This window comes from Parus major, chromosome 1, assembly GCF_001522545.3.
Source record: "Parus major isolate Abel chromosome 1, Parus_major1.1, whole genome shotgun sequence".
NCBI lineage: Eukaryota > Metazoa > Chordata > Aves > Passeriformes > Paridae > Parus > Parus major.
In genome coordinates this window covers 109,745,437-109,770,605 of record NC_031768.1, presented here as the reverse complement: position 1 = coordinate 109,770,605, position 25,169 = coordinate 109,745,437, and the positions used below count along the sequence as shown (strand labels likewise).

At 41.3% G+C, this 25,169-nt stretch overlaps 2 protein-coding genes across 5 annotated transcripts in view; one reads left to right on the top strand and one right to left on the bottom strand.

Moving 5' to 3' along the window:
* Positions 1 to 17,385, bottom strand: part of DCAF6 (DDB1 and CUL4 associated factor 6) — a 77,255-nt gene extending 59,870 nt beyond the window's left edge. Inside the window, exons 1-2 of one of the 4 annotated variants that reach the window (XM_015620389.3) lie at positions 17,236 to 17,385; positions 274 to 335 (exon numbers count right to left, since the gene is read on the bottom strand). In XM_015620389.3, the coding sequence (XP_015475875.1) occupies positions 274 to 335; positions 17,236 to 17,311 (138 nt within the window). In that variant the 5' untranslated portion in view covers positions 17,312 to 17,385. The remainder of the gene's footprint in view (positions 1 to 273; positions 336 to 17,235) is intronic. The other 3 variants (XM_019005972.2, XM_015620411.3, XM_015620424.3) reach the window with 3 other exon arrangements.
* Positions 17,386 to 17,983: 598 nt separating this feature from the next.
* MPC2 (mitochondrial pyruvate carrier 2) lies at positions 17,984 to 25,169 on the top strand. The gene is made up of 5 exons (XM_015631122.3): positions 17,984 to 18,180; positions 21,568 to 21,608; positions 23,146 to 23,230; positions 24,326 to 24,437; positions 24,932 to 25,169. Exons 1-5 carry the CDS (start codon positions 18,075 to 18,077, stop codon positions 24,969 to 24,971), a joined length of 384 nt encoding a protein of 127 aa, XP_015486608.1. The 5' UTR covers positions 17,984 to 18,074; the 3' UTR covers positions 24,972 to 25,169.

Genomic DNA, 25,169 nt, shown 5'->3' with positions numbered 1-25,169 from the left:
ATGGCAGGAGAGATTGATTCAATCAGCAGTAGACACAGCATTAAGATACAGGAGTGGGATTTTGTTTTGCTTCAAACGTAAAAGCATCAGCTATTCAAGAAGAAACAAATAGCTAGAGAATTCAGATGCAGATCTCAACAAGCAGAGTGGTCCTGCTCAGCTTTAATACACAAATACATGACATTTGCCTTTTTAAGTTGGGGGACTATCACCATGGCAACAAAATTACAATTTAACAATTTTTTAATACTCAAAAGGCAACAAGTGACTTACACATCCATCATGCACATTCAAGGTTGCTTCAAGTTTTAATCTTTGGATAAATTCTCTTCTCCCTGTGAAGAAAAATACCAATTATGTAATTTTTAAAAGCTGAAGTAGTTAACAACCTGCTAATGACCATTCACAGGTAAAAACCTAAACAGTTAAGAACCAGAATATAAATTCAAATCTTCAAACAACTCCTATGGTTCTCATTTTAAAAATCTTAAGCATGACGTTTGGCTCTTCCATCACCTTTAATAAGAGTGAAGAAGTGGCAAAATGAACATTTCACAGGTTCAAAGTCCCTCTAAAACTAATAGCAAGAAAATAGAAATTAGACCTGTGGTTATTCGGTTCACTTATCTGAGAGGGTGCAAGTATAACATAGTTCAAGCAGTACAACCCTTGCATTTGGAAAATTAACATTTAAGACCAATAATATTCCATTTCATAAAAATTACGTGAAAGGAAGAGATGAAGGGTAAAGAGGAAATCTATAAAAGCCTATAAAGACAAAGCCCCAGGAATATTCATGTCCTTATACCCTATATACAAACTGATTGACCACTGCACTCAGAAACACTACTGTACTAAACATGAAGAGGGAGAAACAAAATATATTGACAAAAATGTGGCCTTTTCCTGAACTAGATATTTAAACACGTGGCTCCAACTCTCAGGTTATACTGAACCTAATATTCCCCAGAAAGTAACTTCCAGAAAAGAAAAATACTGATAAACCTAATATTTTTAACTTCAATCCTCAAAGCTCTTAAGCTCAAGGACCATTACCCCTTTTTTTATTCTGTGTTAGTAGATCTCTCAGAACAAAATTGCAGGTAAAACTGTAGGCCTATGTCAGGCTGGACTGTTGCCAAATAATGTAACTCTGAAATTCACTCAAAATTAACCTTAAAAACCTAGAAGCAGGAAAAGAACAGCAACAGAATCCACATCCGAAAAATCCTACATTTCTGAACTTGTTTTGGTTCAGCTCAAGGCAGAACCATGTCAGAGCTCAGTGCTGCCTCTGGTAGTACAGCACATATTTGTTAAAGAAGTTTCTCCTCTCTCCACTTGCTTCCTCTGAATGCTTTTTGTTTCTCCCATATACTCTCCAGCCCTGAAAAAGAACACCTGATATCCACAGCTGGTCCCTCCCAACCACCTGTCTGGAAGCAGGCACTGAGCATCTCTGCCCCACTCCCTCCTCAAAGGCCAGGACACCCTTCCAGCAGCACCAATTCCTGCAGCTACACCTGCACCCCATCCAATGTTCACACAGCTTGCCCTCCATCGAAAGGTCTGGGTTAAATACCTCCGTTTTGCTGGAACTAAAAGCCACCTCCAAAACTCAAAATTGCTCATAACACAGCTTAAGTACATTAGATGAAGATCATACTTTGGCAAAATATTTTTTCTGTTTCAAGAGGAGGTACTTAGGGTGAAATGGTTATAAAGTGCATGCAATTAAAGCACGCCGGAGCCCGCTTTAAAAGTATAAAAAACGGACTTCTCTCATGCCCAATTTTATAAACAGTGAAGTTGTGACATCTCAGGTGCTACAATTTCTGTTAATCAGGAATAACCATAATTAGAGAAAAATTAAAATAATGACATCTTATGCACCATGCTTTACTAGCAAGAATATATGTATTCTTTGATTAGGAATACACATCTACCTAGTTCACTATGCTTTCTTTACCACTTCTCCTTACCCATTTTTCCCCCCTCTAGGAACAGACTTTGACCATAGATTCTTAATGGCTGGTTCACTGTACCTGTCAGTGAAATCCTATTTTCAAATCAAATGATTTCTGTGTTTTCAATGACAATTCTTACTTTCAGATTAATTTGATTTCTTCAATTGCTTCTAAGTAAATGTGAATGCTGTGGTTGGAAATATTACCTGCTGCATGCTTGGGTATCACTTTGCATAATAGAAACTTTAAAATTTGCTTCTGGGGTGCTCCTGCAATCCAAAATACAGAGCAGTAATACACCACCTCCAATAGGAGAACTTCATTAAGAATTGTGTACTCCGTAGGCCAACACAAAAAATACAGTGTTTGCCAGACCCATCACACTTTCATTGAAAACCAGAAAAATCTGACAGCAGTAGACGTTTGTTGGGCATTGCACCACATGCATAAAACACATCTGGAAGGAGGTGACGTCTGCAGGACAACAGGCAGGTGCTTGCTGAGAATCCTCTGTACACACACACACATCAAAGATGATTCAAACTAATTTTTAAAAAACAAGAGAGCAACAGATTTTCCTGCTTCCTATATGCTCTGGTTTTAATCCAAATCACTTAAACCAGCATGTAAGAAATAATAACTTGTTCCAATCCCATTTTCAGTTTCAATTTTTATTTCCTTACGGAAATCTGTTGACAAAATAACATATGAACAACTTGTTGTTGTTAAATTAGGATTTTTTGATCTTAATAAGAACACAGTATCCATACAAGTTTCAGTAAATCAGAGATGCAGACATAAGGTGTCTCATATACTCAACACTTGGCCACTTAAAACATTAAAAAAAAAACCTGTTAGGATTGCAGATATGATTTGTTATATATGTGTTTAGTTATTTATCCTTTGATCATTTTTTACCTAAATATTTGAGAAAGTAACTAAATACAAACAAAATTACAACTTAAATCATTTCTATGCTCCCTAAAGGAAAAAGGGGGCAAGGGAGAAAGCAGTTAAAATGCTTTCCCTCCAAACTCCCTCTTACTTGATTAAGTACAGTAAGACAACTGAATGGATTGTTTGTAGTTTATCTGATCACTCAAAACTAGAACCACCAGATCCTATATGGTACTTTTACTCTAAAATAAAAACCTGAACTACATGAATAAACTGATCTGAAGAAAATACAGTCTCTGCTTTTGCTGTTGTTAAAAGCAGAGCAAAGTCAGTGAATCCATACTTGTACAGATTCCTTGTACTTTAGCAATAACTCCCACAGGTTCACTTGGTTTGATAAAAATTCTCAGCAGTAAATATTAGAATTTGTCACTTGAATATTTTTGTCACTGATCTATTTTTGTGGCATTGAAAAAAATCAAGAATCTATAATAATAATAACTCCTGGTTTGTTTTCTTCAGCTCTTATTGCTGGACTTCCTAACAGTCAGATTCTCCATGTCAAGGGCTCTCATCTCCCAAGTGACAAGAATCTTCACAATCCTTAATTCCCATTCACCTAATCCAAAGGCTGCCTGTTCCCACCACCTTCCTACAAAGGCAGCCCTCCTGGCTCCCATTTCAGGTACAATGATGGACAAAACCCATGCTTTAAACAAAACCCCAAAAGTACATTTCTCTTACATATCATTACAACATTACAAAACCCCAATATTACATTTCTCTTATAATATCAGCATCAAGACCTCTGTCATGATTAGATTTTTCCCACCCCGACACTGAGCACAGGCTCTCAAGCCAGAAACTATTTCTTTTTCCCTTTAACTATGTAGTACCCCCAGAAAGGCAATAATTTATTTCTGTGAGGGTGCTTCAATATATTGTTTTCTATATTCAAGTAAGGCCTAGGATGCAGATCAAGTGATCAAGCTGTCATCACCAAGATTATTTCACTGGACAGTGGACACACATAGGGTTTGTTTCAAAACTGCTAAGGTGAATTTATCAATAAGAACATGATAAAACAAAACAAAACAAAAAAACCCTGGTAAATCTCAAATGGCTGTGATGACCTCCCTGTGAAGTGTCTACATAGCTGAAATTTGGAAAGCTGTCAAGCTAATGCTCCACATTTTCACTAGTTATGCACCAAATTAAGCCTCAAGGTTCAGTGCCACTCTCAGTATAATGATCAATATTTTCAGGTTTTAGCCATCCACCCATTCTCACCAAAAATTATGCACTACTGAAGCCTCAAGGTACACTGAAACTCTCAGTGTAGTGATCAATAATTTTTTTAGTTTATATTAAGCTGGAGACTAAGGGAACGTTCTGTGTATGAAACAAGCCCCACCTTGAATCATTCATAATACAAATTTAATATGGGAAAGCAGGTGAAAGAGAAGCTGAAGCTGTTTATTTGTAATTTTACTTCTTCAAAACATCCACTGTGCACAAAGGTCAAACCAAATGCTGCCTTGCAACTCCACCTGGAGAATTCCCCAACCTGGGTGTCTGGACACATTTACAGAGCTCTAATCTCACTTCAGGGAGCAAAACCAAAATATAACAAACAGCATCCCTTGTACTCCCCACTCACAGTCCTTATGACACCATTTAAGTCACAATCTGTGGTTTAGGAATTGCTGATCAGGTGCTTTCTACGTGCCTGTTTTGGCAGAGAGACACATACCTTTCTTTTGTAAGCAACTTAGTCAAAGCTGCTTCAGAACTGATGACAGTAGACAAGTTAAATGCTTCAAGCGTGTAAAACCTTCATATATTTAAAATTATGCTCCAAAACTTCCCCCTGAAGAAGTACAGATCATTTCATGATGAAGGTTTAGCTTTAAAGCACACTTGTGCTCCACAGAAATTTAACTAAACTTTGATCTAATGCAGCACTAACACAGTATAAGACATTAAAAGACAACCCTTATTCAGTAATAGACCCCATTTATCAAATGAACACTCATTTATATCAAGCTGGCTCTTTGCAAGGCCAAGTCCCTCAGCGCTGGCTCGCTGTGACATTTGGAATGCCCTAGTTTAAAGCTGAAATGGAGCCAGCATCTGTTCCCAATGCAGAGCACATGTTATCCTGCACTCTGAGTGCATTTCAAAACTTCTCCAGGGTAGAGTTTAGGCATTTCTGAAGTAGCTCCATTTGTATATAGCTTATTTTGCTATATCAACTACATCAAACTCTGCATCATGATACAACTTCTGACCCACATCTCAACACACTTTTTCCAGCAACCAGAATTCTCCATATACTATATAGTAAAAAGGACTATATACATAACTTTCATCAAGGTAAGTTAAGATTCTTGAAGATGAATTAAAACCCTAAAAAACATTTGTTAGCTATGTAAGCCAACACTGCCCTCATTTTATAGTCATTGAAACTGTGAAACTCGAAACTCAAGCAATTTATCAAAGGAAAGAGTGAACCAGCAGTACTGCCAGAAACCAAATCCATGGGTGTGACCTCCAGTCCTTTGAACAGGGCCCTGTGTTATATTTCTTCACTCTCCTCCACTAATGCAAAAATGCCAAAAATTATAACTCTTGGTTCTGTCAATGTTTAAAACACTACCTTTCAAAAGGCTATGATCAACTACTTCATTGTGGTTTAAGTTCAAAGCAGATAAATTATTCTCTGTTCTTAATGATACATCAGGAAGCCTGAAAGCATGAACACTACAATGAAAACATAAAATATTTTTGTTGTCTACGAAGACACTTCTTTGACATTTTAATATGCCAGAGCTTTGCTACTAACCAGCCAGCATCAAACAACTTGGTGCTAATCAAACCCTAAGGTAGGCTTAAGTAATGAGCTTTACATATAAAGAAACACAAAACTTTCAGATATCATAACACCAAGACAGAAACTACAGAAGACAGAACACTATGCCCTCAATTATAAATCAGAAAGCCTGTAATATCTCATGGTGAGCATATTAATACAAAATCTGATCTCAAAAAAAACAAACAAACAAACCAAGAAACCAACAACAAAAATGAACAAACAAAAAACCAAAAGTGATTTGGTCAAGTTTTGAACAAAAAAAAAAGTTCAGCAAGGTTATATATTTTAGGGTAATAAATAACATTCTGGAAAATCACTTCTGTTTACGTGTGCTTCTATAGAATCTGCAAAAAATAGGCTACTGTAGGTAAGAGCAGAGATAAGTTGTGTTTGCATTAGCAGCAATGGCTGTAATTAACTTTGAAACATCTTTTGGATACCGAACGTATCCACTCCCATGTATAAGCCTCCACTGGGCTCCATAACTGGTAAGGTTATAAGCATTTGGGCTTTAAACCAATGTCTTTAATTTCTGTTTGATATTTACTATGATTTATACCTGAAAGATTACATGAAATTCAGCTGCATTAATAGAGTGTTTAAGGCATTCTCACAGACAAAAACGTGGGATAAAGTACAAGTACCTTTCTCAGAGAAGGCACTTTATCTTTGCTGTACTGACTGGTGCTAAGTGGATTTCATTCACAAGTACACCACATTCTGACAGATATCCCTACACTCCCCCTTACACTGCCCATACTTAAGTCTTCTATATTGTTCTTGCCACAGACTGCAAGTGAGGTTTTGTGACAGGAAAAAAATGCCAGTTTTCAACAATTTTGATATTTATTCAATCCTTTAAAGTAGTTGTCCTGGGGTGACTTTATGATGCTGAATTGTATCCCCATTCGTCTGTTTAGCCCAGAAATAAATTTGCACCTTTAAAACTGTATCTGACAGTGAAGGGGGGGAGAAGGAGAAGCAGTGAAATGTCAAAAACAGAGATAAGAGCTTCAAAAACAGCTGCATTCAAAAACATAGAGATAAGAGCTTCAGCTCTCTCTCACGGACAGTGCTGTCTGCAGCAGAGACAGTGGGAGAGAGCTCTCCTTTGCTTTTAGTGAGTTTTTTTGCTAACTGAGGCAGAGACTCTGGCTTTTCTATTTTTTTTTAACTGATCAGCCTTGCTTTGGACCAAAAACCCAGAAAAACAGCATGAGCTTACACCTGTGGCCCACTGGGGCTCGGGATGCGGTGTTTTCCAGCACAGGAGAAACTGATAAGAGACTGTGAGAGCTGAGCTACACCCCACGCAAAAGACTATCTCTGAATTTACCATCTCTTCAGAACAATGAAATTCACATTGATTAATATTATTAATTTTTCTGTATTTGTCAGTACTTTGTTTATTAAATAAACTATTTTTTCCCACTTTTCTCAAAAGAGATTTTTTTTCCTCCCAAACTAGGTAGGAGAAGGACCATTTAAATTTGCTTTCTAGAAAGACCCCATCAGAAATCTCCCTAAATTTGCCCTAAACCAAGACAGTAGTCTGATGATCAAATACAAACTACTCACTGAGACAAAAGGCACTATAAATTTTTGTATTATGCTACAAATATTTCTAATTTCTATAGAGCAGAGGATAAAATTCACATAACAAAACTAAGAGAAGCTCTATCTATGTAAAAGATAACACATACCACCTTACTCCTCTGAACAGGAAACTATCTGAAATAGCTTAAGTGATTAACTGGATGTAGGATTAACTACATGCAAAAGCTTTTGCTGTTTTCTCCACCAGCACTAAAATAGGTCTCCCAAAGAAACAACTCGAAATTCTAAAACATATACCAACATAAAAACAATAGTTATGAGATTAAAAAAAATACATTTGTGCCCTGCTTTGTTCTCCAAAGAAAAGTCAAAGGAGGCCTCTATTAACTGAAGGCAAAAATAAATATTATGGAGATGGTTGCAAGTTTGAGTAAACAGCATTACTGTAGGATTCAATGTGTCTTTGGAAATGCTTCCCTTTGACTTTGAGAAGTCTTCATGTGAAAATGCTATGAGGGCAGCACTGTTGAATATTTTTGTATAAAAACAACATCAACATAATAACCCAGCCAATCCTTCACAGCACCTGGGGAAACAGGCATCAGGCACTCTGCTTTATGTTCTCAGCTATTACTGATCACTGTGACACCCAAAGTTAATTAGGAGCTCCACTTTCCAGCAAGAAAAGATGGTATCTAAGAAGCTGAAATGTGCTGTTGCTCCACCCCAGTGCAGAAGTTAAAATTGCTTGTAGCAGTACCAGGCTGTCTCACCTCCAAGCACTCAGGCAAAATGAACCCTGGAGCATGCAGAATCACTAGGAGAAGGAAAGAAAAAGTGGAATCTGCTTTTAAGAGAGCATTCCTAGCAGGAATGTCCTCTTTTCTGCTGAGGAGGTGTGTGCTCCCACTGCTGCCAGTCCTGCCATCACCTTCCAGTGACTGCCAGAGGCTGCTGCTTCTCCCACTCTGCCAGCAGGACTAATCCCAGGAATTCCAGACAAAAGCTCCGGGCAAAATCAAAGCCTACTATTTAAAGTTGTTTAAGCTAACTCAATACTCATTTTTAAACAGATTAAGAACTGATTATACAGAAGCTTACCAGCATATCTATAGACATGTCTTCTAGCAAAAAAACACCCAGCGCCTGCCCTTCCCACAAGTGAAATCAAGAACTTGGACAGTGTGGAACTGAATTAAGGCATTTAACATTCTGCATACCTGCCTAATTTAACATATCATTTAATCCTGGGTAGTACAGAAATTGTACTCTGCTGGGTTTGTTTGGGGGAACTCAGGAAATAGATGTATAGATACCATAACAGATAAGGGTCATAACCCCATAAGATTACAAATGTAAACACCAGGAAACTGGCCAGGATTAATGATAGATTACGTCAAAAGTTGAGCTCAAGTAGAAAGCTGAGTCTTGATAGTAGATGACTGTTAACAGTGTACTGACACAGGATAAATTATCACTGAGTATTTAAAACAAATGGGGGGGAAAAAATATCTTACTTTTAAAAATTACATTGCCTCTTGCATTAAACTATATGTATTCATCCTAGGTAACTAAAAAAACCTGTTTAACTCCAAAGACATTTTTTTTTACTGAAGACAGTTCTCAGGACATAACAGTGTTTTTAAAATAAAACCAAATTTAAAAGGAACCAGATTTTTTCCTCATTTCCTAGAAACACACTACAATAACTGTAACATATGCAGCCTAAATAAAGAGGTGGGTTTGGTCTAACACTTTAATTTTAACAGTTTTTTATTTTGGTGAAGTTTCAGGAGTTCAAAAAGGGTTGAACAAATACTGATGGTTCAGAACACAAGAAGTTCACAGAGAAGGGACAGATTCTCATCTTCCCCATGATATCTGTTAGAGAGCAGTCAGCATTAATGACACTTTCAATCCTCCCAGAAGTAAGCTTGCAAATTCTTGAAGAACAAGATGAGGAGAATAAGAGGATATTAAAATTCACTGATGTGACTCAGATCCCATCTCATGATATTCACATTCAATATTTAATTATTCAACACACTCTAAAGCATTTGGGACACATCTGAATCAGCAGCTCCCTAAGCCCCAAAGACACAAAAAAAGCCGAGACTTGCACTCAAACAGTGAAAAATCCGGCTTTGTTTGAAGGCTGCCATAGTTTGTGTCCAAACTGATCCTTTTCCTTACTGCCAGGACAGGACTGGTCTCAAGTGTCAACAGGTTCTTGATACATGATCAGTTATATCCCACTGGACTATTCTGGGGACACTCAAGGATAGAAGATCAGGAATCACATGCAAAGTCATAAGAACTCACAGAGCTGCAGTGCAACATCTTGGAAGTGACTGAACACAGACAGGTTTAATGGTCTGCCCTAATGCAGTTAATGGAAGCAATCCAACTGGAAGAAAGCTATGGGGGGAAAAATTAAAATAAATAAATAAAGGAAAGAGATCTAAAGGATCTCTCACATCACTGCCTCATCCTGAAATACAAATCCAGTACATGCTGTACACGGCTTGTTTTTGCAGCAAGAGACAGCTTTCATGTATCCAAAGCTCATTATTAGAAGATCAAGGTACAACTTAACTACGAAGCTGTCTGAAACACTCAGTATCAAGGCACAGGCAGTTATTTACAAAGCAAACACATTTCCTGCACAAAGATAGTCTTCAAAAGCACACAATGTAAATGCAATGAAATATTGCAATAAAAATGAAAATATATTAGAAGTGCACACAAATGTCTGCAGTCTCCAGCTGTCTGCTGGAGAACACTGAGGCTCCAAACGATAGAAAGCAAATACATTTGCATCCTAAGACTGAGTATAATTCAAATATTATAATACATGCAAAGCCTTGGGACTACAACCCACTTACACACACTCCTACTTCCTGGCAGCCATTAACACACATGATTAATGTTCTGTTAATCACAGATATTATACACAAGGTTAATCCCTTAAAATCAAAAAGTACATCTGTATAGTTCCACCCATTTCAAGAAACTATGACAAATCTGCAGATAACTTTAAAGGCCTCCTCAATTTCTGAAGGACAAAAAACCAATAGTCTGAAACAGTTACACCATTTTTTTCTAATTTCTTGCTGGCCAAACATAATGCCAGAAATCCACCTTCCATTTCAATTCGTATGTCAAAATAAAACAGCAGCCAAAAAATTGGTGGTTTAGAAAACTAAAATATCAAACCTCAGTAAGAAAATTCAATTGATAAGTTCTGACTTAGGCAGTAGTATTAAAAACAAAAACAAAGCAAAACAAACAAAAATGCATAAAACAAGTTTCTGCAAGGTAATCCCACCAAAGAACATAATAACATGATCCACAAGGATCTACAGTTTTACACAAACTGGTGCTTGTACATAAAAAACCAGAAGCTGTGCTACTATCAATCCCCACCATTCTAAAAACAAACATTGGAAATCATTCTCTTATTTCAGGACAGAAGGCACCAAGTAACTCCAGACCCTGCATGTGATTTTTTTTTTTAAAGAAAATACACTAAAATTAATCATCAACACATTATCACTGAATGGAAGCAAAATGGGATAACACTGAGGAGAAAGGAGCAGTAACAAACCATAACAAACTACAAAACACAGAGGAAGATGTAACTGAAAAAAATGTCAGTGATATTAACCACAAGCAAAGATTTCCAAGATAACAGCAAAAGAAGCTATCAAATTTACCTAGATTAATGCTACATGGCTGTACCACTTGCATGTCCAAGTGACTCCTGCCCTCCACTCCCATAGCTCAGTTAGCCTATGGGTGAAATAAGCCCAAAGATAACAGAAGGCTGATTAGACTGAAATTAAAAGGAAACATTCAGCACTCAGGCCACAGAAATACTCATCTAACCTTAATCCTGCCTCCCAGCTCACATCTCTCTCTGGTTTTCTGATATGCACCAAATTATAACCAGCCAGAATTTTTCTATTTGTTGCTTTGTCCAGATGATTCTGTTACACTGTGTTTTTATTATCCTTTACCAACATTAAAAGCTTTAAAATGAGTGTCATTATTATCTGAGATTATTTACTTCGAAGTAGGAAAAAAAAAATCATTAATCCTGTATGCTAGGATCACCCCTAATATCTTTTCCTACAAGCTGTTTTAGACATACATATAGTGCCTTTCTGCTCCTTGGTACCAATTTAAATGAGATAATATCAGAGAATTCATTTTGGACATAGTCTCTTTATTAAATTCCTCCAAATTCAATTTGTAAGCAACAGGTCTCAATGCTACATTGTTCTTTCAATAGCCCATCTGTAATTTTTTTAAGGACTGTAGTCACTAAGCCTTGCTTTTATTAACAAGAGGAAAAGACTCCAAAGATTTCCAGTTTAAGGCAATACCAAACCACTTTCCTCTCTCGTGGTTTTTTCAGTTAAAATGTTACATCCCTTTTATGCAATGCTCTTATGTATCTTAAGCTATTCTACACAACCAGTGAAGATCCAATGACTACATCAAATTTCCTGCCTTCCTAATGCTTCCTACCCCCTTCCAATATTAGACTGAACACATAAAAACTGTTCCACAGATGTATTTTCCTCCAACTCATTCATTACACTGTGAACTTCAATTCTGCCTATCTGTATTATTCAGAAAACATTTCTAATGAAAATATCTGGGGAGTTCACTTACATCTTTCTAAACACTTCAGTTAGTTGAGTTTCACAAAGTATTTGATGTGTGATGTCACCCTGAGAATCAGGCTTTTCATAATTGTTATTGTTTTTATTGTTTTCATAATTTTTAGCTGCTTTCCCAAGAAAGTTACTATAAATAGAGGTGTTATACATTCCATTAAAGATATGCTTTTTGACGGACATCTCTCATGGTCAGTGTGGTTGGGAAGGTGGTAACCTGACTATCCCATCTCTGGTCACTGTCAAAAACCTATAAATATTGAAAGAACACATAAACTTCTTTTCTTTTTTCACCTCACTTCGAGCTGTGTCCATGTGAATCATTTCGTGTCCGACAGTGACAGTGTGATCGAATATATCACTACAGAACTGTGCTCTCATAAACAGACTATCAGGTACATTTATAATGCTTCTTTTTCAAGCAACAGTTCATCTGCTAGACTTGAAGAAAAAATAACATAAAACACCTCTACCAGATCTGGAGTTTAGCTGTGACAGATGAGTGTTTTTAACTCATGGTGGAAAAGAAAATTAATTCCAGAGGTTTAGGACATGAAATATAACAGTGTACCTAAAAAAAACCCTAAACATCAAAAGTATTATGCAAAGGATTTAAGAAGAAAGGCTGATTAAATACTCTGCCCAACTCCAAGTTTGCAAAAGCACCAGCTACAAAGCTGATCATGTTAAAGCTGTCTGACCCTTCTTACTCCACATTATTTTCAAAGACCAAGATACCACATGTTAAAATATAGCTGGAGTAAAAACTGGGGAAAATAATGCCTTTCTTTTTGGTTGTTCTCCCCAGCATTCAAATTTTCATTCTGCAGGGCTTAGTTGGTTTGTTTGTCCAAGAAAAGGAAAAGAGAATGAAAGTTTACAGCATTTTAAGGAAGTATTTTAATTTCACTCTCACACTCTGGGCAATGTATTTTAGGAAATACCAAATGTTCAGCAGCAACACCAAATTCTATCTTCATTCAACCAGCCACTACTAGTTTTATGAACTGATATGAATGGAGGGCAGTCAATATCAAAACTCATCAGTTATAATAGTTATTCTTGCCTGATTTTCAACCCTACTTATGAGCAGGGCAAACAACTAACTTCAAAACTCTAATTAGCTCTAGGATTACTGTGGTTCACCCCTGTAAAGAGGGAGAACTATTGAAACCTAGGCAGTTTAGTAAGTTCTCCCTACACAAAATTATTCACAGATCTCTTTTTAGTAAGAACTGCTGTAAGCTTTACAAAATTTGATCACAATGAACCTAACTACTGGTTTCCTTACAGTGAATTTTTTACAGACTTCAAACTTTTCCCAAATCTTAAAAAGCAGGATGATAAAAACTTAGTAAGATACGAAACAATCTGTAAAGAAGTGGGAGTAAAAGCTCACATGAAAGCACCACAATGCTATCTCTAAGATACTATTCTGAAATCTTCATTCCTTCTTTTTCTTTTAGGTTTAGTATGTATCTGTATGAAGATATCAGAGACTGGGGAGAGCTGACTATTTTGATATTTGCTTCCATTGTATCAAGCACCACAGCTTCCAACAACCACTCCGAGTTAAAATACAGCATCAGTTCCTCTCCTTTTACACTGAGAGACTTTCTCTGGATAACCTGCTATGTCAGACAGCAAAAATAAACCAACCAAACAAAAACTCCAAATCAAACAAATAAAAATAAAAGCAAAAGTCTTTCTTCTTCCTTGGGTCTAAACAGAGCCATTCTCTGTTTAGGAGACAGGACCCTTCAGAGAAAAGCAAATAAACCCATCACATTAAATACTTCAGAGGAATTATGGATCCCTCTTTCTTGCAAGAAACCCACACTGCCATTTCTCTGGCCAAATCGTTACATGTCATATTAAATCCACACAGAGGCCAGAACACTTTACCTGCTGCCAGAACAGGTTTGTTCACTAGTCCTTGAAACATTGCCACAATGACACAAAATTGTAAGATTTGGAGAGTCTTGTGAAAGCATCCTGAGTAATTACACTCGCCAGCTTCGAGGCAGAATTTAACTCGGATACTACAGTTTGAGACAATATTTTTCAGGGTAAAAGCACAGCGATGTGCTACTGAAAGAAGTCTGAAACTTAGTTTCCATCCGTGATCTGGCAGCAGGGCTCCTCCCACCAGCACCAGGCTAAGAGGATGCCTAAACGGAATCAAAGGAAAGAGAGCAGACAGCCTCCCCCAGGCCTGGCTTCCTCTGGAGACCTCAAACACAAGCACTGCCTGAAATTGAGAGTAATTAGCCTACAAATGCTGAAGGAAACGTAGCTAACAGATACATTGCTGGGACCCACATCTTCTCTCTCTCATCACAACAGGAGCTTTCACCAAAGGATAACATCTGAAAGACACATCCCAGGGATGCACGGATTGCCCCATCTCCATGAGCTGTTTCTCTGGAACCCTGTCCAGACCTGACTGGGCTTCAGAGCAATTATTTGGGGATCTTGCAAAATCAGACAGAGTTTTTGCAAGGCCACAAATTCCAGGGGTGAGCTATCTGCATGGAAAGGTACATTACAGAGATCCTTCCTGGAGCAGCTGTTTTCAGAAGCGGAGAGAGGCTATTTATAGAGTGCCACTTGATTGCCAGTTCACATGAAACTAAAACACTGAGTAAATAGGAAACAACAATTAGTTCTCAGATGTCTTCCTTGAAAACATGGTCAGAGTCCATATTTCTGATATTTTACACTGTAGCACAACACAACCATCCCAGTGAAGAGTTCATTATGCAAGTACCATCCAAACAGACACACCTTCCTCCCAACTGCATTCTTAGTCATGGACTTGCTACAATGCTTTTCCTTTGATTTCGTGGCTGAAAAAGTGCAGCAAGCAATGAAGAGATATATAAATTACTTCATTTTGTACCGGTATCCATAAGTGTTTAGACAAATTTGCAAAAAAATAATTTGCCAAAAATAAAGCACATGGATAATGCCTTGAGTCTCCCAACACTATTCTTAAGTTAAAATTAAATTTGTGTCCTCCATTTGTTCTATCTGCCAGACCACTGAAATACTACTAAAAATAAAGAAATTATAAATAGGAAGAAGCCTTATTTATTAATTATAAATAGGAAGAAGCCTTATTATATATAAGCCTTATTTCCCATGCAGATCAGATCAGCAGTGACACCCACCTGACCGCTGCAGTCTTGGACCAGTGGGCCAGAGAACAAAGCTCCTACATAGAACTGCTGAAGTCTGAAAGAGAAAAGACCCACACCTACACTGTCCTGCACACAAAAAAGGCACAACAGGCCTCTTGTCTGGGAAATCTGCACTTGAACCACCACATCTGACTAGCAGTCAAACTAGTGGGTTTATTAAGGCCATAAATGTCATTTGGGGTAAAAGTGTGATGGTTCCACAAGAAAATCACACCCCGTACCAATCTCCCAGTGAAAAGTAGGAGTGAGTAGGGACTGAGCATTTCTTGCCATCACCAATGCAGATCTCAGCATCAATTCAGTGGGAAGGCTCTCCCAGGTCCTATTTTTTCAAGGCTCTGAAAGCAACTGAACTTGTTTAGGTGAAAGAAAAAACAGTAAATATGAGACCTTAACCAAAGTAGCAGAGTTTTGTTTTTAACTAAAGTTATGTGCATTTTATTGGAGCAGCATCCAGAAAAGACATCTTGGTACGTTTGGGAAGATGATTTCTACTGTTCAAATCTTAGTACTTCAACTGCCAGAGACACAATCACGTAAAAGTAGCAGAAGAAAAAAACGAAAAAGGTCTTCTTCAAAAAAAATGTGTGCTTCTTCAGAATCTGCATGCTACAATCCTAATTTTAACATTGAGCTTTTCTGCTTCAACTGGAGCAGACAAAAAGAAAAGAAAAAAAAACCAGACAGAAGGGTAACTAAAAGTTAGAACAATCCTCAGCTAACGCTTGGCCAAGCACAGCTTGAGACATAACCAAAATCAAAAGCAGCTAGATCGTTAGTTCTCAACCTTTTCTTTTTATTTCAGGACTCAAAATTTCTTTCCAAGGGACTTGTGTGCTGCACACACACACACCCCCCTCTCCGTGATCGGTAGAAACCTACCAGCAATAACCTTGATTTCCTCGATTAACCTTTTGTGGATTACTGAGTGCTCGGGGACTACAGACAGAAAACTCCTAAATTAGGCTCTGTAATGCGATATCCCACCTTAAATTCCACCAGGAAAAACCCAAACGACAGACCATTAGCACCGACATTACCAGCTGGGAAAGCCGGGGAGGCACAGAACGACACTCGTTTTACAACGCTGTAAATCAAGCTCCATCTCGAGTACTCGAGGTTTCCACTCCAAGGCAGGAATTGTTTTGCCACACGAGCACAAAAGAACGCGTTCCACCTGGCCATCTACCCTGGACAACCCCCCGAAATCCACAGGGCCACTACAACGGGCCGCCACACATCCAAAAACACGTGAATAAACACCGGTTTTAAAAAAATTAATTTTTGGTAGCGTTTTATTACAGAACCTGCGCCATGACAAAGAATGTCGATAGTTCCTTCACGCCACAGAAACCTCCCCACGGCCTCGGAAACTAGAAGTGGCGCTGGCTTTAACTTGGAAAGTGAAAATACCTGGCTTGGGTGTGGAGGCGAGGGCAGCCCGGGGCTGGGGCGCCTGCGGGGACCCCGCGGAGCACTTGGGGACACAAAGGGCGGGCGGATCGGCCCGCGCCGAGCGCGTTCCAGCGGCTCGGCTTCGCCCGGAGCCCCGGGAGCGCCTCGAGGGCGCCGGGACAGCGGCCGCGCCATGATCCCGGGGGAGCTTACGTGCTTTGTTCCCAGCCTCCGGCAGCTCAGCGCCGGTAAATCCGGACCCTGCCCGGCCCCGGCGCTATTTTGAGCCGCCGCCCAACTTCCCGGCTGGATCTCCGCGTGCAACAGTTCCTTCGGGAAGCAAGGGCGGCGGGCGAGCGGAGCCGCGCACCGGGGAACCGGGGGGTCCTGGCGGGCCCCGCGCCACGCCGGGACCAAGGAGGGATGGGGCTGGGGTGTCCCGGACCACCCCTGAGGGCGCGGAGGGCCGGGGGCTGGATTTGGAGGTGTCGCCGCCCCACACGGGGCACAGGAAACTTCGGAGCTGCGGGACAGCGCGGCCGAGCGAGGGAGCGGTGGCGCCTGGAAGGGGCTCCGGGTCCCCTCCTCGCTTGGTGGGGCGCCAAGGACGGCCGGACCCCGTCCTCACCACCCCTCCCCACACCGCCCGTCCTTACCGAGGTAGTGCCTGCGCAGCAATCCGGGCTCCTCCAGCCCCAGGGTCCGCTTCCGCACGTCCCAGAGCAGGGACATGGCCCCGCGCGGGCGGGAAGGGCGCGCGCGGAGCGGGGGGGATGCGCCGGGACCGGCCGGGCGCGCGCGATCACCATGGGAACCGCCGAGCGGGCCCCGCGCGCGCGCCCCACGCCCGCCTCGCGCCGAGGCACCGACCGCGAGCCGGAGGCGCGGCGGGTCCGGGCCACGCCCACCGCGCGCGGGACCACGCCCAGCCCGGCCGCGGGAGCCACGCCCACCGGGAGGGCGGGGGCGCGGGGGCCCGAGACTAGCGGGAGTCTCGCGCGAGCCGGTGACGTCGCCCCGCCCCGACTGAGAGAAGGGCGCGTCGTGGGCGTGAGGGTGACGTCAGCGCGCTCGTCTCCGCCGGCTACAAACAGGCCCTCTCCAGTGAAGCGGTGTGAAGCCGCAAAGCGGCCATCTTGGCTTTGGGCGCATTAATCGCAGCGCAGGGTCCCCCCGCGGCGGCCATCCTGAGGGGGAGAAAGAAGCGGCGGCGGCCATCTCTGAGCCGGGCGCCCGTGCCCTTCCCGGGGGCGGCGGGCGCGCCAGCTCTCCCCAGGGGGCGGGGCCGGCGCTCGCAGCCAATAGGGCCGCACGCAGCTCTCCGCTCCGCTCCGCCCCCTGCGGCGATGACCAATCAGAGCACGGGCTGCCGGGTGGGCAGGTCCGGTGGGCGGGGCCTGGGCGGAGGAAGGACGGACGGACGGAGCGCGGCCCCCGCGCAGTCCCCGCTCGCCCCTCGGTCCCCGCTCCGACCCCGCTCGCCCCGTCCCTCGCCATGGCGGCCACCGTCGCGGGGCTCCGCGCCTCTTACCACCGCATGCTCGACCGCATCGAGCTCATGCTGCCACCGCGGTTCCGGCCCTTCTACAACCACCCAGCGGGTAATGAGCGGGGGTCACCTTGGTGCCCGGTTGGGCCGGCGGGGAGAGCGGAGCGGGGGATGCGAAGGATGGTGGGGGGCGGGATCGGAGGTTCTGGCACGGGAAAGCGGCTCTGGAGCGGAGTCCTGCTGCGTAACGGAGAATTTCGTGTTTGTGAAGGGAGAATAGGATAATCAGGCACGGCACGGGTGGTTCCGGGATGGATGCGCTGGTGTCGCTGTCACGGTACCGCGGGGTGTATCCAGGGATCAGGTGGGCTGCCAGAACCTGGCCCAGGGGATGTCTTGGGTCGAAAGGGGCCTGGAGGCCTCGGCAGCGGCTTCTTTCAAGAGGATGCGCTGGAAAAAAATCATAGAATCGTGGAATGGTTTGGGTTGGAAGGGATATTATTAAAGATCATCCAGTTCCACCCGCTGCCACGGGTGGGGACACCTTCCACCAGACCAGGTTACTCAGAGCCCCATCCAGCCATGGACACTTCCAGGGACGGGGGAGAGCGCCGCCAGGGTTTCCGATCTTGAAATGTGCCCTTTGAAGTCAGGCAGCCTTTGGTTTTATTTCCTTTCTGCTGAATCCCACGCTTCTACCCAAGGCAACTCGTGCCCTTGGTGAATGCGCTGGAGGACTCCCGTGGGTAAAGAATGAGCTCCCCTCAGCTGACCTACAGTTTACCTTTCCGTGGGCAAACGTGGGGGTTTGTGTTATTAGGGAGAAACCTCTTGTAAAATGATCTCATTCAGTGCCATTTGCGTGGTGTTTGTCCTGTAAACAAATTGCGTCGGTTGTTAAAACGAGCGCCCGATAAAATCCTGGCATTCCATAGGCTCTGTCCCCACTGTTTTGTGTCAGTGTCACAGGCATCCTTGACTCTTCACCTACCAGGAATATGCACTGTGAAAATGGACTTTAGTTTGCAGTCAGTTGCTCTGTCCTCTTACAATGGAAGGAAAATCGTTGCTCTGGAGAAATCACAGAGAGTGAAAAGTGCAGTTCCCAAAATGTTTGATTAGTACTCAATTCACTCCAATATATTTAACATTAACATATTGTTTTTATATATAAAGAGACAGTATGTCCAACACTGAGAGACACATTCCACCGGTGTGAAATGTGGCAACTTGCAGATGCCTTTAGTGGATACAAGGCAGAGCAAGCACTGGGAACATCCACGTTCCTTCTTCAACAGAGCAGTAGTGGTAACTGGAGAAGGTTTTGGAGGTCCTTTTACAGTGCTTTTCACTTCACAAAACTGCCTGTGGGCTGCTTTTGATCATCACCATAGTGTTGTAATTAATAAATCCATTTTTAGGGATTCTGTGTATGTATACATATATATATATACACACACACATATCTGTCATAATCTATACTGATGGTGTAAGTGATAAAAGCCACAGCACAAGCAAGTAGAGAAACTGAATCCCTGCAACTTCTATTTTAGCCTTGAAGGTGTCTGTGAGAAAGTTATGCAATAGATGTCACTCTGACTGCAGAAAAAAAAAAAAAAAGTGGGTTACAAATGAAAGGCTTTCTTTTATCTCCAGTGCCATCCAAATCTGTAGTCTAATTCAGGAGTATAAGCGTCATTGTCATGAAATTATAAATCACTTTTGAGGCATGAAGCACTTTCTGGCATAAAGAAAGCTTCCAGCAAAATAATTGATGCCCATTGGAAACTGTTTCTTTGGCTGGCATTGCTGGAGGACAGTGGAGGGCCTGGCATACCAACTCCTCAGGCTGCCATGGGACAGCGTGGGCTGAGCTTGTGCTCCCTCCCCTTTGGCCTCTCTGGTTCACTTTTTGTTCAAGTTCCCAGCACAAAGACTTCTTATATTTAATAGAAGTCATAAATTCTATAAACTGGTCACTAACACTGGTTAGCCTCTGGTGTGTACCCCTGCTCTCTCATTTGCTGCTGTCATATTCAACCTTGAAAAATTCTGGATGTCAGGAGCTGGGAAGAACCCATCCAGGCTGGAATGCCTCCAAGGAGAGGTGTTTGACAGTCTTACCTAATTTCAAACTTGGCTTGGTACCTTCCCTGTCTCAAATTGTTTCTTAGTTCTGCAGTCAGCAGTTTGAAATAGTTGCATTTTCTATTATTAATAAAAATTAATGTCAGTCTTCTTGAAAACTCTACTAGCTGTTTAGAGAATGTCAGTTTAATAATTTATACTCACCCCACATCCTCTTGTACTCCAAATCTAAATCTGTGTTTTAGAATAAGATGAATGTTAGCAATTAAATACTAAATAGTGACTAAGTAGTTACTCTGTAAGACTGATTTATTCATAACAAGCTGTATTTGCAGCCTGATACTGACATACCAAGTAAGTGCCTTAGAGAACAGCAGCTGAAGTTTGTGTCTTTAAAGGATGAACATTAAGCTGCTGTTATCTAATATTTAACAATATTAGACAAAAGGTAATGTGCTTGTGGTTATTAAATGCCGTTTGAAACTGGATCACAGCAGGGTGGGTTAAAAAGAGCTTTATGCAAGGCTGCCAAGCCAGTTTTTGTTTCCCACGCCATAGTTTTAAACTTGAGGGTGGTTAAAACTGGAAGTACAAGTAGTTAGTGCAAGGTCTTTTTAAGGCTGAATTGTTAGTGAAGAAATACCATAAAAAACAGGCAACCAAAGTCCTGGTGGTTACTCCTATGTAATATATTACAGTGAAAATTTGGCTTCATCTTGCATGTTACCAAAGTGCTGAGCAGTGACCTAAACATTCATGTTTTTTGATAAAATGACAACAGTCTCCTGACTGTTTCACAGGGGGGTTGGTACTTTGGATTGTGGTCTCTCATTTCAGACTTGGGGCAGAAGTCCCAGATTAATCATTTCTGGTATAGTTGTAGGTGTGGCTTTACAGGGCTTTATTTTAACCAGCCAGCTGCTGTTTTACCACCACTGAAAATCAAATGTATTTGTAAGAGAAATTTGTAAGATTTGTTTTACCTCAGGTCCCATGCCATTGGATTTTTCTCCCTTCTTTAGAGTTCATCCTCTTCCCCCATAATCCTCCTTTGCCTACTGGTAGATTTTTGGGGTGTTTTCCCTATTCCTAAGCCTTTTCCTAACTCTTTCAATTATAAATGCATTTTGCTCGGTCTGGTGTCTTCAATTGCTAAAATATGGACATACAAAATCCTATCCAGCTGTTGCAGAAATGTGTGGAGTGATTACACAACTGAAGATTGATGCACTGAGTTGATGAATTATGAGTATTAGATACTAGAGCTTGTACAGTAGTTGAAACTTCTAATATAAACAATTCATTAAAAAAAAATAAAACCACTTAAACTTCCAGTGGGTAAATGCTGTGGGTATTAAAACAGCCACATCTTACTAAATAATTTAACTTCTTTTCTCCCATCCTCCCTCAGGTCCCAAAACAGTGTTTTTCTGGGCACCTATTATGAAATGGGTAAGTAGAAGATGCCAGCTGGTGTCTGGGTGTCAAGCCCAGGGCAATCTGCATTAACACACTGAGCAAGCAAGAGTTTCCCAGCAGAAACTTGAGCCTGCAGAAAGATTAGAGGCTCTAATTCTTAATATATGGGGAGGAACAAAATTAGCCTTAATAACAGATAGCACAACATGAAGGGGATACAGCGTGGAGAAAAGGCTTTGTGGAAGAATTGAGCTTTTCTCTTAGTTTCACAAAGGCTTTCTCTTGTGAAACACCAACTGTTGCTCAAGGTAGGAATGAGCTGGCATGATGCAAAACTCCTAAAGCATGCGTTTCTTCTGAGATTGAGGAAATGGAGAAATATCTTAAGGAAGCCAATTCCTAAGCTTGAAGGCAGGCTGAAGCCTGTCAGAGTACAAGGTAGTCTTGACATAAAAGACAAAGGCAGCTGCCAGTGTGGCTGTCAGTGGTGCTCTGCCTCCTGTGAGGTTCTGCTTCCCACTTGACTACAGCCCTGGGCTGTGTTTGTGCCCAGGTGATGCAAATGCCACCTCCTAATTCACTGTGCTGCTCCGAGGTGTTGTATTGATACAGATAAAACAAGAGATCACTAAACCCATGAGTGTTTGATCTTGTTGGATAGCAAAGATGTAACCTTGCCAGTTTACCATTGCCAGCTGCTTTGTAACTTTGTTATTGTTAACCCAAACTTTTTATAGGCCACATTGTGCTCTAAGCTACAGCTTGGTTTTTGTGTGTTGTCAGGACTGGAGCTGCAGGAACCATGGTTAACCTCCCTGGAAACACCCTCCTGAGCCTGAGGCAGCTCTTCTATGCCCAAGGAGTCCTGCATGGCAATCAGGGAATTAAAAGTGTTAGGACTGTCTTACTTAGGGGTTTTGTTTTGGTTTTGGTTTGTTTTTTTTTTGCGAACTGGTGTTAACAGGAACATGAAATTGCATTTCCAGTAGAGGGCAATAACACAACAAACAAACCAAGCAACGTTTGCTTCCAATGGTAGATCAGCCAAGCTATTCCTCAATTTGCCTACAAGTTTTCCATTACCGAAATTATATTTAAAATAAGCACTAATGTATTTTAAAAAAGCACTTTTACCCCCCTCAGATGAAGCTGAGCAAAGACTATATGGGGTGATGTTTACCAGCAGTATCTTAGCCTGACCTGTGGGAAGAAGGCCCTTATTTAGATAAGCCTCTACTTGTTGCATGAAAACCAGGGCAGGTCTTTTTCAGCTGCTTTCTTAAGCAGCTGTGTTTAAATTAACCTTGTTCTTGAATTAATACAAAACTGCCAATGCCTGGGATTTTATTGCCACCCAGTTGTAGCTGCCATAACCATCTTCTTTTTCCTCCCACGAGGGACTGGAAATGGATGGTGTCTCAGAGAGTCTAATTGCTCACAGAATGCATCCCATCTCCTGCATAATGCAGTAGGAGCATTAAGCACTGAGCTGTGAAGCAGCTTCCCCTTGTAAAGCTCTTGATCTGTTACAGGAGTCCCAGACTGGTGCTCACTGAATTTCTCTTTGCAGGGTTTGGTGGGTGCTGGACTGGCTGACATGGCCAGACCAGCAGAAAAGCTCAGCACAGCACAGTCTGCAGTACTAATGGCCACAGGTAAAGCCACACTTTGTGTTTTTGCACAGCACCATCTCACAATCTTCCATCAGTACTAATCCCCTTCAACAGAAAGCCTTTATTTTAACATACTAGCTGTCAATGTTGCTGTTGGAGGGTAATTCTAGGACAGACCTCAACTTGTTATTAAATTAGTAAGCTTTCTGTAATTATGTAAGAGTTGTCTACACCTGTCTTAATTTGGCACTGTTCAATGCAAGTTGCTGAGTTAAGACATGAGTGCCATCCCTTAAGTTAGCATTATACCATTCATTGCATTAAGTCTCCCCCTTTGCTTCAGATCAAGTAATTTTGAAATCAGTCCAGGATATAGTGACTTTTTTAGAACAGACTTTACAGGGTTTAAGAATAGTAGGGTAATTACACTAACATAATTGGAAAGAATTTCCAAGTGTTACAAGTAATTGGAAGCAGTGGCACATGGACTGCTGCACTGCTGTGGCTGCCAAGAATTCTCACGCTGGCAGAAACAATATTCTGTACTCCTAGAATCATTTAGGTTGGAAAAGACTTTCAAGATCATAGAGTCCAGCCATTAACCCAGCACTTCCAAGTCCCCACTAAAATGTGTCTCTGAGTGACACAACTACAACATCTTATAAACACCTCCACAGATGGTACTGCACCACTTCCCTGGGCAGCTTTTTCCAATGTTTTTCCTGTCTGAAAGGGTTCTCCAGACTTTAGTTTGATATCTGACACAGTCCTTATTATGCATAAGTTCTGCATAATTGCATATGTAGTGCAGCAAGCTAGATATACAGCAAAATACCACTACTGTGCTGGAAAATCGAGGTCTAGGCTGCTGTAGACTACAGAGGATCTCTGTTTGATTTTCAGACTATGATTGACCTTTCTGTTGCTATTTTAGAAGAATGCAGTACATATTTGTAGGTGTCCCACTGGCACCTTTCACTGAGAAAGGTCCTCAACTTTTGCTAAGCAAAGCAGTTGTCTAACATGAAGCTGTGAAATTTGTTTATTTCAACTGGCCCATGAATTTGCCTCCAAACTTAGGGAAATATATGAATATTTAATTTGAAGTATCTTTAAACTTTCCATTTTATTCAACAGGCCTTATTTGGTCACGGTACTCTCTAGTGATTATCCCTAAAAACTGGAGTCTGTTTGCTGTGAACTTCTTTGTTGGCTGTGCTGGTGGTTCCCAGCTTTTCCGAATATGGAGGTATGTGTTAATAAGGGTACAACTACAGCTAAGCATTAACCAGGAATTTAAAGATGCTGCCAGCCTGTCAGTGCAACAGGCAAGAGGAACTGAACCATTCATAAAACATTACAGAACCTTTTTGCTACATTGTTAGTTTTACAGTTAGGTTGGAGTGAAGCTGTAAATATTTTCAGTCTAGCTCGAGCGGTGTTGAATCATGTCAGTTCCAGCTGGGTTAAAAGATTTTTAAGCAGAGCAGCATTTTTTTAAAAATTATTTCTTTAAGGAAACTTTGGGATTTTTCTGGCTTCAGTACTGGCCAGGAATATGGCAAATTTAGCTACTTTGGAACTTCCTATAAGAATTAAAATATCCTATCCTGAGTTTCCACCCTCCAAGTCCATTGTAATTTTAAACCTTCTCTGGTGAACAGATTGCTGGGAAAAAACTGTTACTGTAACTGGTGTTCTATTCTATTCTTAACCTGTGCTCTTTCTTTTTTATTCCTATAGGTATAATCAGGAGCTAAAAGCACGAGAGCAACTGCAGTAAAGAGATGCTTAACCCAACAGATCAAACATAGCAACGCACAAACCCATCCCCATGGGACCCAGCTTCACTAATTCTAATGTTTTTTTCCTCTGAGAAAATAAAAGAGGAAATTTACATGTTTAGAGAGCAAATGTTTTCTAAGTGCAAATAATGAAGTATCTCCACACATTTAAATAAAGGTCAACCTTTTAAAATGAA

Excerpts from the sequence above, each read along its gene's own strand:
- MPC2 (XM_015631122.3), top strand. The coding sequence starts at position 18,075 with ATGGCGGCCACCGTCGCGGGGCTCCGCGCCTCTTACCACCGCATGCTC. Across the intron at positions 21,609-23,145 it reads GGGCACCTATTATGAAATGG|GGTTTGGTGGGTGCTGGACT; the intron begins GTAAGTAGAAGA and ends TTCTCTTTGCAG. Across the intron at positions 23,231-24,325 it reads TGCAGTACTAATGGCCACAG|GCCTTATTTGGTCACGGTAC; the intron begins GTAAAGCCACAC and ends TTTATTCAACAG.